Source organism: Rhincodon typus, chromosome 3 (assembly GCF_021869965.1).
Source record: "Rhincodon typus isolate 14 chromosome 3, sRhiTyp1.1, whole genome shotgun sequence".
In the NCBI taxonomy this organism is placed as follows: domain Eukaryota; kingdom Metazoa; phylum Chordata; class Chondrichthyes; order Orectolobiformes; family Rhincodontidae; genus Rhincodon; species Rhincodon typus.
The window spans coordinates 29,570,608-29,583,809 of NC_063334.1; the positions used below are offsets into that span (position 1 = coordinate 29,570,608).

The window sequence follows — 13,202 nt, forward strand, 5'->3', positions numbered from 1 at the left end:
CCCAGCTACCATCAGTTCTGAGGAAGGGTCACCGGATCCGAAACATTTAACTCTGATTTTTTCTTCACAGATGCTGTCAGACCTGCTGAGCTTCCAGCAACTTCTGTTTTTGTACAGGCGCATACTCATTGCTATTGTCCATCGGGGTGACTTTCATCCAATTGTGGCTACTTAAGCTCAAGGTTGAACATGTTTCAGCTGAACTCTAATACCATTGAATCTAAATGTGGAGTTTTTCACATTCATTATTTATGATTGCCATTTTATCTTTAAGTTGGTCAAGTGCCACCCTAGAGTTTGTTTTCTCTTGCACTGTACTTTGTTATCAGTTAAAGGGGTATATGCAATCAACAGTTTTTGTCGGAGACTTCTTCCCTCCTTTATTCATGCTTCATTCAGATACTACTGTGTAATTGTAACTATTGAGTGCCACCTAACAGCTGTCCAGGGAAGTGATATATTGCCAGTTTTACAGAAGCAGAACAATTCCATCCTGTCACAGAACAGTGTGTTCAGATTAGCCTACTCCACCATCTTCCCATTTCTTATGTACAACGTTCTTTGATGGAGTTCTGTATACAGAATCGAATGAATAGATGGTGCAGCTCAGGATTAGAGGCATCTGCTTGCCACTTGCATACTGAGATTATTCTTTTTAGTATTTTTGCCTGTTTACAGAGAACTGCAGATTTAGCTTTTCTGTCTTTAAGGATCAGTGAAGAGAGGTGGGCATGGGTTTGTTTATAGTACCTCATTAAGTTAACTTATTTAAATGTTTGAAACCGGCAACATGGCATTAGTAGATATTTTATATGAAAATGTGTTATAATCCTTCCCATTGGGATTCGTTTCATAAGTTAAAAATATATATAATTTCTGTTCATATTTTGTGGTTTTGAAGGAATAAAAGGATATGGTGCCATGTTTAAATGATGTAGAGTGGGAGAAAAATTGTGTGGAGCATAAATACCACTGAGACCAATTCCGAATGGCCTGTTTCTGTGTTGTGAGTTCTATTATAAACAACTTTTCCTAGCTCTGTCATCTACTCACCCAGCCGTCCCTTGCAGATTGACTGGCCCTATGTTTTTTGCCTTAATCACTGCATGGGCTCCTTGTGAGACTTTCGGTGTTTGATTTCAATTTATGATCTCTGGTTTTAGGTTCCCCAGCAAGTGGAAACATCTTCCCTTCCTCCACTCTATTCATTATATTCAAAGACAGAGGGCAAGTGTCCCAACCAAAAGTAAGACTCAGAAATCTAGACTTTGGATGAATGGTCACAAAGTGTACCACGACCATCAAAGCATCTCGGACTATAATACCAGGAAATTATTGGCACATTGCCTGTTCTCTTCACTGCGTTAATATGCAGTGCACCTGTGTTTTTTCTACAAGTGTTATATTTATGTGAGGATATAGATCTATTAAAACAGTACTGATTCACAGTCTTGTTTTCACAGGTGGTGTATGATGGACTGTTTGGTGCCAATACAAATGCAAAATTGAGAGGACTTACCTTACAATTTGTACATCATATATGCTCAGTGTAAGTTGCATGCATATTTGTTTCTCTTACAGTTCATATAAAAATAAACTACAAATTGCTCATGATGTCCCTTCAAAACATTGTTTCTGTGAAATACATTTTATCCAGAAGGATTGTGCAAGGAGGCTCTTGGTTATTGTTTTACAAATTAAGAAAAGCTGAATACATCTCTCAATGTGATAAGTTGCCTTAGTGTTAAGATGCAGGTTAAGGTCCGTGATTTCCCATGTGGTGAATCCCAATATTTATATCATAGTAAACCATAATATGATGAATTTTCACATTAATTTGCATGTGATACAGACAAAATACTTGTCAACCAAAGGATTTGTGAAACTGAAAAAAGTTAGTTCTAGTAAAGAGATAATAAAAAATTAACCAGATTGAAGGCTGATAAATTCCCTGGATCAGACAAACTACCCTAGAGTGTTGAAGGGGGTAACTGTAGGAATAAGGATTAATTTATGATTATCTTTACATTTCCACAGACTATGAAAGGTTTCTGCAACTGAAAAGCAACAAATATAACCCCACTATTTAAGAAGAGTTGGAGAAAAGAAACTACAGACGTGATAGGTCAACATCTGTAACAGGGAAAATGTTAGAATCCATTTTAAAGATAACTGGGCACTTAAAAAAGAAACAATAGCCAAATTGGGCAGAGTCACTGTGGATTTCTGAAAGGAAAATCATGTTTGACGATTCTGTTGGGAGTTTTTTAAAATTGTATTTGTAGCATAGAAATAGGAGAACCAGCAGATGTGGTGTATAAAGGATTCACAGAGGGTTTTTGTTAAGGTCCCATACAGGAGTTTTCAAAAAAAAAGTGCATTGGATTTGGGATTATATACTAGTGTGGTTTGAGAATTGATTAACAGACAAAGCAGAGAGTTGGACTAAATGGATCGTCCTTGGGATAACAGGCTGTTACCGGAGGCTTCAAACCAATCGGGCTAAGTTAATGAACAAAAGCGTGGCAGATGAAAGAGGATGTGAATAAATGTAAAGTAACTTTAGTAGAAAAAAGCAGGAACTCAGAATATTTGTTAATTGGTGAGAAGTTGGAAACCTGAGTGATTTTGTTCATGATTCACTGAAAGCTTGCTCTTAAACAAATCACCCAAATTTTCCAAAAAGAAAATGGAGAGCAATGCAGTCAAACTAGTGAGAATAATTGAAGCAGCCCAAAGGATGATCTAGGTAATTGGAAATTAGAGGGAGAGGTGCACAGGATGTTACCATGTAAAATATTTGAGTTGGATTGATTTGAACTCTTTTTCTGAATTGGCTGCTAAATCTGCTATGATTCTATTTTCTTGTTATTGAGATTGAACTGAAGTATGGCTTTGCATACTACCAAGTTTCTGTAACATTGCAAGATTCATCAGCAGTGTCCAGACATTCTCTGAATCAACTAACATTCTTAAAGTAAACACTGCTCATTGTTTGTGACCTGTACTAACTTTCTGCCATAAGTTTCTAATGTGCTCTTAAATAGCATCATTCTTTTTGTAATTGTTTATTAGAATACACAGATACTTGATTTGATAATCTAGATTTGCTTAGCCAGCAGAGTTGTCAGTTTTTGATCCAACAACAAATATAAAACCAAATTTTGTGCGTTGCCCAATTTGAATTTTTCTTTGTATAACTAAAAAGTATTATTCTCAATTAATACAGTGGGAGCTCCATTTCATACAGTTGACACATAAACAGCAATATTTGGGGGTCTTTTGAGTCACCATCTAAGATTTTAGCCAGTGTTTTACGAAAGCAGGTACAAGGCTACCATCTTAAAAGGAACATCCGTTTGTTGCAAAGTCAGGCTGCTGGGGACGTATTCATTGAACGCAAGTAGCGGAGCATATTTGTTTGATGTAGAGTAATCCACTGCTTTTTTTCAATTTAGCATTTTGAATAATGTTAGATTGGCCTTTTTTGAATAGTGTAAGATATTCTTCACTCTTCATAATCCTCCTTATTGTTTACAGTTGTCCTGATAATAAAATTAAACCTTTGGGACCAATGCTTCTAAATGGGCTTACTAAATTGATCAATGAATACAAAGAGGTAAGACTTCTGAAATCTATTTGATCCAAAATAATGTATGTACTTTGGCACCTGTATTTTGCTCTCTCCGATTCTTTACTTCAATGCTGTAACAAACCTGGGCTGGAGTTACCCAATTCTCACCAATCCTCCAGAGTGGCCATCCTTCAAGCATTAAATGGTGCTTTGTCAGAAAACTTTGGACATTGGGCTGCATCACATCCAAATCCATTTTTGTCCTCACCTAAAGGGGACACTACAGTAATTTAGGGCAGAATATTGATGCAAGTTTTATTGACTCTACAACAAAGAACCAGCTCCACCTAGACCAAGGATCAAAACTGACATTTAAAGTTTCTTTTTAATCTTAATCTTACCTCTGCGCTTTCATACTCATTCCTTACTAGACAACGATTCAATGGCTGTCTTCAGCTATTTGAACCAAGTGGTTACTAATGTATGATGTCAGTTTAAATAGTGAAAGTCAGCAAATTATCTAGCTTTATATTGGCCAGTTCTGTCCATGTCCAGCCAGTGTCCATTCAGCCACAGTTAGGCAGTTCCTTGAGACAGAGGATGATTCTCTTCTACTCACTGTTATGGGTGCTGAAGATGATGCTAAATAGCTATCCACGAATCCGGTTGATTTGACTCTCTCCTAAATAGGATCACTTGAGCCAAATTGTACTGCAGACATAGTACAATACTGGGATTGCATCTAGAGACTTTCCTCTTATGTCTCTGAGGTATTCTGCCTTAACTAATTGAGGAATTGAGGGATATGATGTTGCTTATAGTGCACTTCAACTCATGGAAATTCTAAAATTTTATCCAAATCTTTGTGCCATTTAACTTGCAAAATTATTTCACAATTTAATCACTTGCTTAATTCTAGACTCTAATGTATTGTAAATTTAAAATTTGTTCCTTTATTCTGATGAAGGATCCAAAAGCCCTTTCCATGGCATATTCAGCAGTTGGGAAATTATCCAGGTGAATATTTTTGTATTTTTTGAGATTCTATTAATTTTGTAAAATGTTGATGTACATTTGTGATGCTGTGCATTTTGCATGACCAGAAGCATTTTGTGATATAGTACATTTATTTATAAATCTAATGTAATAATGTTTTTATTATATTCTGGCTTTATTTTCAAAATGGGCTCTGTGTTTTTGTGGGCTTGCAAGTCTGCAGCAATATATGCTTTCTCCAATTACAAAACACCATGCATAAAGCTGTTCTTAACAAGCAAGCCCTTTTCATACACTTGTTTCTTGAACATTCAAAGCAACCAACATCCATAAGACAAAACTAATGGAAATTGTTCCCATTGCCAGGAGAATTTGTGACAGGAGGAGACTATTTCATGCTAGTTGTCAAAAGAACCAGAGGGGAGGTGAGAACTTTTCTCCAACAATTAATGATGTGGAGTGCACTGACAGTAAGGGTGGTAGAAGCAGATCCAATAGTGACTTTCAAAAGGGAATTGACCAAATACTTGAACGCGAAACTTCTCCAGGGTTATATTGAAAGTTCAGGAGCAGTGGGACTGACCAAATAACCTTTTCAGTGAGGCACAATGAACTGAACGTTGGCCTCCTGTGTGGTATGATTTTATGAAAGGGCACCCAAGCATTTTCATTGTACACTTAAAATTAAACAGTGCCCAGTTTAATAAAATTTAAAATGAATTGAAATGCACTATGTTGAAAGTAAGTATGACATCGAAGGTGTAACAGGATTGTAAACCGGAGGTATGAAACCCTATAAAATTCATAAGTTCGTAAAGAAATCACTTATTTTCCACTTGACTGCGCAAGTAATTCATGAATATGTTCTTTAATCTGTAGCAAGAGAGCTTTGTGTTTACCACGTATGAACTATTTTGCGGAGCAATAATTTTAGTTTTGTTTTTAATGGTTTGATGTTTTGTACACAGAAATCTAAAGGCAATAATAAGCCATCACTTGCTGAATCAGATTTGCTGGAACAGACTGCTGGAAATATGATATGTCTGACATGGCATTAAACAGTTTCTCTAACTCTTAGTAGCAACAATGGTTAAATTGTAAACGCTAGAGACACTTATGTCTATAATTGGCACTAGCCAGTCACGATCTTGGTGATTGACAGAGCAGGATTACTCCAGTTTCTTATGGTCTTGTCTGCACTGTGTTATACCTCCTGTACGGACAGTGGGGAAGACAAATCACACCAGAAAACCATAAGGAGGGAAGAGTTTTTACAAGTAATTTAAATGAATAAAACTGCTATAGCTATTCTTGTACCACTTTAAGATTTTGAAATATTCATTGAAATACAATGAAAATTTTCCAATGCTTAAAACATGGCAAATATAGATATCTGTAAATATTGCATAACCATTATATTTTGTCAGTGAAATGTGTTTTTTTACCCTACATATTCAGCCGTCTACCACAACTTTTCACAAAAGATTTAGCACTTGTACAGCAGTTTTTTGAAGCAATGTGCAAGGTATGTGGAAATTCTCAGAAATTGTCCTTTTACATTATAACGCCTGGTTGTATTTCAAATAGGGGATTTTTAATCTTTTTTTATATTGACAGGAAGCTCCCGATATCAGGCTTTCCATTCAGGAAGCTTTGGCTATGATGGTAGGAGCCTATTGTTCTTTACAAGGAGCTTCTCTTACGCTCATGGAAGCTCTGGTTGCTGCATATCTGGAGAAGGTATGTCCAAACTTACAAACAAATATTATTAGACTGATAGAAACTTTGCCTTTCATTATTGTGACCATTTTAAACAAAATATTGCATTTATGTAAAACCATTAATGCAATAGAATGTTCCAGAGCACTTTACAAATGTTATCAAATAGATTTTGACACCGAGTCAATTGAAGATATCATGACAGAACCCCAGATTGCATTAATGTGAAAAGGGATATATTTTTCACTGAAGGATATGTGGAGAGAACTAGATGAGTGTAATTGTTGGTTGCAGCCCATGTTGCATTAACATAATGTATTAAGCATTTTGTAAGTTAATTGCAGATGACCATTAACTGTCTACTTATTTTCTGTCAAATTATTTGGTCATTTATTCACAATTTTGATCTTGGTTTTAAAGTGCTAATTCGACTGGACAAGCATTTATGACTTTTGTCTTCCTACTGAACAAAGTATTAAACTTACAGTTAACATTTATAGCCATGGCTTAGAGTGTCAGAGCAAACTTTAACATTTCATTGTTTTCCTGTTGCTATCAGGTTCTGTAAACATGATGTAGTGTTGTGGCAAATTAAATATTTGTCTGTACTGAAGGCAGTACATGAGAAATTTCTGAAACAAGTTGTAAAGTCAGTGTCAAATGGCTGTTGGTATGTGAGACCCTTTTTAAGAAGCAGCAGAAAGAAAAATGAAATCATGTTAACAATGCAGTTAGGATTTCTCTAATTATTACTCTCTTGTTATTTTTTCCAGCCTGAAGTGCAGGTCCGACAAGTTGCTGTGAAATTTGCCAGCAAAGTGTTTGCTTCAGACCATATACCATCCAGATACATGCTGTTGCTTGCTGCAGGAGACCCGTAAGTTTTCAGTCATGGCAGAAAATAGTATTCTATTGTATTATAAGTATATACATTTTTATGCAGCATCTTTAATATGGTTAAAAATTCCAAGTACTTCACAGTTGCTTTATTCAGTTTCACACCTGGCCACCGAGGGATACATGAGAACAGAGAGCTCGATCATAGAATTAAATTGTAAGGAGCATTTTAAAGGAGAAAAGAGTGGACTACATAGCTGGATGCACAGCTGCCAACAGTGCAGCAATGAGAATCAGAAATGCCCAAGAGACCAGAATTGGAGAAAAGCTCATCTTCCAGGTTATGTGGTTGTTGGAAGTTAACGAAATGGAAGAAGTAAGATTAGAGAGGAATTTGCAAACAAGGATGCAGAAGTTAAAATCAGGATGTTACTGGACCAAGAGCTATCATGTAGGGCTATGAACACAAAGGGAGACTTTGTGTCAATAGGGGTGTGGACAACAGAGTTTGGAATATGTGGGGATTGAATACACTGAAGAAATTAATAAATTAACCTGGTTTGTCAGAGCACTTTTTACTTTTAAATATCTATTACTGTGTACTGCCATCATGTTTGGAAGTAAAATGCATTGTGTGTATATGCATAGTAAAAGCAAGTGAATTTGCTATAGTCTACTTGCATGTTTGTTAAAATTAACATTGATGTTAAACAAAACAGAAAACAGCAAAGGGTATTTTTAACCAGAGTCCAATGTATGATCATCTAACTCTCTCTTTAAAATTAGGAGAGAGGAAGTGTATGGGGAAGCACGACATGTTTTGAGGGCTCTACCGAATCAAACAACAGAAAAGGAAAGCACCCCTAAGGTCATGCCATCGTTTCCTGAAATGGTCCATTACATTCAAGATAAGGTAATATTTTTCTTTTCAACAGTGTTATAGTGGAACTCCATTGGTGACTCCTCCTTTCCACCTTCACTAATGTAAATAACTAGTATTAAGAGTATGTAATATGCGAACATTCTAACAACTTGTGCGATCTACTCACTGGTGTGAAGTTGCTTTGTTCAAATTAAGTTACAAAGCTAAATCAGATAGTCTGCAGTTTATGCCTGTGTTGGTGGTGGCTAAACCTTCACTTCATTCAGATTCACTGGTTCATTTGGATGCTTCAGTACTTTTCCTTAATAACGTGTTTCTTAGACATAAATATCACAATTTTTCACAAGCTTTGACTATTTGTAATTTATATCAATTATTTAACTGATTGTTGGCGCAAAACATTTTACAAGGTGACAAGAAAACCATTCCATAGTAATGTCTATGCTGAATACCTAAAGGCAACTTTAATGTGATTTACTTGTAAGGAATGGTACTTAGTCTGTGTGAAGGTCTGACAGATCTAGAAACTTCAAACTGAGCATCCATGCAGTGCTGTGATTGTAAGCAGCAGCAGAATTGTATTCAAACACAATCTATATCATCATGGCCTGGTATATCTCCCACTCTTACCAGTACCGTTAAGCTAGGCAATCGACTTTAGTACAATGAAGAATGTGGGAGAGAATTACCAGGAGTAGCATTAGTCATCTTGAAAAATGCTGAAAGTTATTAACCTGGTGAAGCGATAGCATTGGACTTGCATGCCAAACAGTAAAGACATCATGTAATAGATACTTTTGGTATTGATGGGATTACTATCACTGAATCCCCCATTATCAACATCCTGCAGGTTATCATTGACCAGACAATGGCTATAAGAGCTGGTCAGAGGTTGGCAGAGTAAATCATCTCCTGACTTCCCAAGGTTTGTCCACCATCTACAAGGCACAAGTCAGGAATGTTCTAGAATATTTTTCACTTGCCTGGACGAGCATAGCCTCATCAAAAGCTCAACATCATCTAAGACAGACTTCCTTAATTGGCACCCTGTTCACGAACTTGAAGATTTTCTTCTTTCACTACTGATGCACAGTGGCAACAGTGTGTACCAAGTGCAAGATGCATTGCAGCAACTCACCAAGGACCTTTTGGTAAACTTCCAAACCTGTGACCTCTTGAAGGGACAATGACAGCAGATATATAGGAGTGTCACCTTTAAGTTCCCCTGCAAGCCACACAATGTTTTGGCTTGGAACTGTCTCACTATTCCTTCACTGTCTCTAGATCAGTATCCTGGAATTTCCTCCCTCTCAGCACTGCGGGTGTACCGAAACCACATGAACTGTAGTGGTTTAAGATGGCAGTTTACCACAATAAATTTTCATGTTAATTAGGAATGGGCAAAAAATGACCCAACAATGCCCACATTCTATGAACAAATAAGAGAGACTAAAGGAAACAAGCAAAGGGAATTGGATTTATTTTTTGTTTCTTCGAGCCAGCAGTCATTCAATAACAATGTGGATGTTCTTCTATCTCAACTCGCCTTGTTGCACTTTTCACATATTCCTTTTATAAATTTCCTTTATGGCCTAAATAAGGGCATAAAGAATCTGAAAGGTGGTTTATGCATTTTTTCCCTTAAAAACAGCTTAGCTACTTCCTTCTGTCCTCCGGTGGACAGTAAGAATAGGGTATTCTGAATTTGTTTTTCTATCTCATCAGGCCTCTCAAAGGATAAAAACATCAGCAAAATATACTGCAGGAACATACATTCTGCCATTTAACCCTGCTACATACAATGAGGTAAGAACTGATTAGTTGAAGACAATCAGATGGTCTATTTGCAACATTATTGTCTGGTATTAGCACATATGATGAAAATAATAAAGTAGATGGTGATTCAAATTGAATAACGAGAGGAGAAAGGTTCAGTTAAAGTGATAAATTGTGTGGGATTAATAGAAAGAAGACTCAAATCTTAACTGTTCTTTAAGTTTCCAAATAAAGAATTCCATTGCATTCAAGTTTTCAAGTAGGCGTTTCATATTACAGTGCTTGAAAATTGCTGGGATGCATTCTCCATTTCACTACCTCTACCAATTAGAATCCATTTGGCAACTAATCAGCACTCCTGTCATGTAGGTCATTCCAGGTGCGCCAAATTGCTACGAAAATAGGTTATGCAGGGAGGTACCCTTTTTGTCTTGGATTTATCATTTTTTTTAGATAATCAGTCAGTCAATATGTGAGCAGCTTTGAGAAAGCTAGTCGAAGACTGGATCAAGAGTTGTCAAGCAGCTTTGACGGGGAGTAGAGAGTTGTCAGAGTATTTCTGCTTTGGTGTCACTGAGCAACCATGGAATGAGGCCCATGCTTGAACTAGGTGCTTAAGGAGAGAGAGAGGGCTGCCAAGTGAAAGGACCCTAAATATCTCATACCTAGGAGAATGGTGGGAACACTGAGGATACTCAGTGAATTCCTGAGAGCTGTGGCAGCCGTTGGTTTGGTGCCAAGAAAAACGATGGAACCCTCAAGATTCTATAAAATATAGGACAAGTTTTGAGCAGTCATAAAATTTGAACATAAGTTTCTGTTGATATTTTTGAGTTTGAAGAATAAGTGTACCAAATATAGTGTTCTTAGTATTTGTTTTGTTTAATTCTTGTATTATGAAGTCTTTTGTTTAAAACTTGAAATTTTGTGGTGTAATTCTTTCAATTAATAGCTGGGAATTCGAATTCTTTTGAGTTACTGGCCTCTATTGAGATCATAACTGCTAATTTAAATGTTTGAAAAGCAGAGATTCTCCTGTTCCCATACTGTCAACCTTCAGTTTTCTAACTGTAAGGAAAAATGTATTCACGTGCAATGCAGAAAGAACGCTCCTAAACAAAATGTTTGAAGTTCTGACCAGACATTTGGTTAGCTAAAACACCAACTCCCATTATATTTATATTTAAAACTCCCCTAATTTGTCAAAATTACCACAAAATTGGATATATTTAAAACAAGCACTTTCACCTCTGAGTTAGAATATTTTGTGTTCACTGTAGAGTTGTGAAAGGTTAACTAAAATTTCTTTTAAATTAAGGTAATTAATGTTGTTTGTTTATTTAAGTAATGGAAGCCTGGACATCGTTCTGGCAAAACATCATCAATGTGAAACTCTGCTTCCCCCCCAGTGTTTCTAGCATTTTCTGTTTTTTATTGCAAGCTGCAGTATTTTGTTTGTGCAGAAGATCAATTTGACAGTTGTTGACCTTAGTCTTGATTCAGCTGATAATGCTTTTTCCAGCAACAGTTATTAGATTGAGATTGGAAGTTTGATTACTATCTAATTGCCTTCCTCCCCCTCCACTATTGACCCTTCCAGAACAGGAATGCTGAAAGCACTTGACCATGATCTTTGACCTTTCCAAACTGATCAGCTGGTTCAGTACTGAGAAGATCGCCACCAGATCATATTGTGCAGTGTATTTTGCTCACTAAATCCTTTGGAGGAGGTCCTTATTACTCTAAAATGCCCTGTCTGGAATTTGGGAATAAGAGAAAAGGAAATTAAGCTTCTCAATGGAGATATAAGCAGAGTGAATTTATTCTTAATTCTCTTTGTGAAACTGCCCAGTCAATGAATTCAATTAGGCTGCCGTGGTATTAAATCAAGATGTTGGTGATCTTTCTGCCCTTTCAACAGTTCAATTTTATCTTGCGCAGTCACAAGACTATCTTAACTATGCCAAATCAAAATAATATTTGTTGCAATATTTGTGCTTGCATTACCTACAACAACAGTTGACTTTTTAAGTAACTATATTCTATGTTCTGAAGAAGTCTAAAATAGTGCATGAAGGAGTAATGTATGTAATGCTTCAGTAAACATCAAACTGACGATTTATCTAGCTGTATACTAGGTTAAGCAAGCTGCTTGTCCCTTGCAACAATGGAGAGGTATATAGCGGATTAAATCCAGAGCCACGGATTTGAAGGCAATTTGAACAACTCCTGCCTCTGGCACAGTTTAGAAAACAAATAGTTTTTTCCTTTAAAATGTTAATATTATGAATTTGGTTATGTCTATAGATTATCCTGTATCTGCGAATGTGCCTGGCACACAGCGCAGGGGTGGTACCCATATCTCAGAGTTTCGTCGACATGCAGGACCAAGCTCCAGCCATTAGTCGTTATGTCAGAAGTTTGGTTCCTGACTCTCTAATTTCACCATCGTCATTAAAGAATGGAGAAATTAATCCAGTGCAAATGTACATCGATCTTCTTGAGCAGTTACTATCAGCCATAGGAGGTAAGATCAACTGCAATATAGGGGAGAACATAATTATCTCTAATTATGAACTGAAAGTAATGCCACCTTTTGGAGCATAAGCCAGCTTGTGGAAAGCCACTGGATTGGGACTGGCAAAGTTTGTCTTGGGACAACAAGGTGCCGAGCTGGACGAACACAGCAGGCCAAGCAGCATCAGAGGAGCAGGAAGGCTGACGTTTCGGGCCTAGACCCTCTTTCAGAAAATGAAGAAGGGTCTAGGCCCGAAACGTCAGCCTTCCTGCTCCTCTGATGCTGCTTGGCCTGCTGTGTTCGTCCAGCTCTGCACCTTGTTGTCTCAGATTCTCCAGCATCTGCAGTTCTTGCTATCTCTGAAACAAAGTTTGTCTTGATTTTGTTTTTGTGCAAGGCCTGTTTGCTTTGAAGCATTACTTAAGTTATTTTGCACAGTCATGCACTGCCGTTATTTTCAACAAGGGTGAGTAGCCTGCGTGATTCCTTCAGGTTGCCTTGAATCTGTGCATGCTCTTACCTTTGAGAGAGCATTTGCACCTGTGCATCATTTCTTGTTGTTTCCTGTGCTCTTGGCAGCTACCAGTATCCTAACTATTATTTATTCGTTTCTTCCCTTTTTATTTTGTGTCCCATTATAGAAACTAAGAATACATGTTTTGGTTACAATAGTTTTCTGAAATGTACTCCGTGATTGTCACAAGGGCTAATTGATTAGTCTTGTTTAGGGTAGCAGACTGATTGTACTTTTTTGTAAAAAGAAATGATTTAACATAGATCATGAAAATTAATGGTGTATGAGTTGGCCACATTTTGTAATTGTCATGAACACGGGCAACGTCCATGGAACTAGCCAGGAGCCCTTGTGGATTACAACTTCCAGTACAAAAGAAGGCTTT

The 13,202-nt window shown here is 37.0% G+C and overlaps 1 protein-coding gene across 1 annotated transcript in view; it reads left to right on the plus strand.

Moving 5' to 3' along the window:
- Positions 1-13,202, plus strand: part of ecpas (Ecm29 proteasome adaptor and scaffold) — a 90,717-nt gene that overhangs the window by 29,336 nt on the left and 48,179 nt on the right. Inside the window, exons 9-17 of the mRNA XM_048621275.1 lie at positions 1,464-1,549; positions 3,541-3,619; positions 4,542-4,591; positions 6,029-6,095; positions 6,188-6,310; positions 7,063-7,166; positions 7,913-8,039; positions 9,735-9,815; positions 12,093-12,312. Coding sequence (XP_048477232.1) covers positions 1,464-1,549; positions 3,541-3,619; positions 4,542-4,591; positions 6,029-6,095; positions 6,188-6,310; positions 7,063-7,166; positions 7,913-8,039; positions 9,735-9,815; positions 12,093-12,312 — 937 coding nt within the window. The remainder of the gene's footprint in view (positions 1-1,463; positions 1,550-3,540; positions 3,620-4,541; positions 4,592-6,028; positions 6,096-6,187; positions 6,311-7,062; positions 7,167-7,912; positions 8,040-9,734; positions 9,816-12,092; positions 12,313-13,202) is intronic.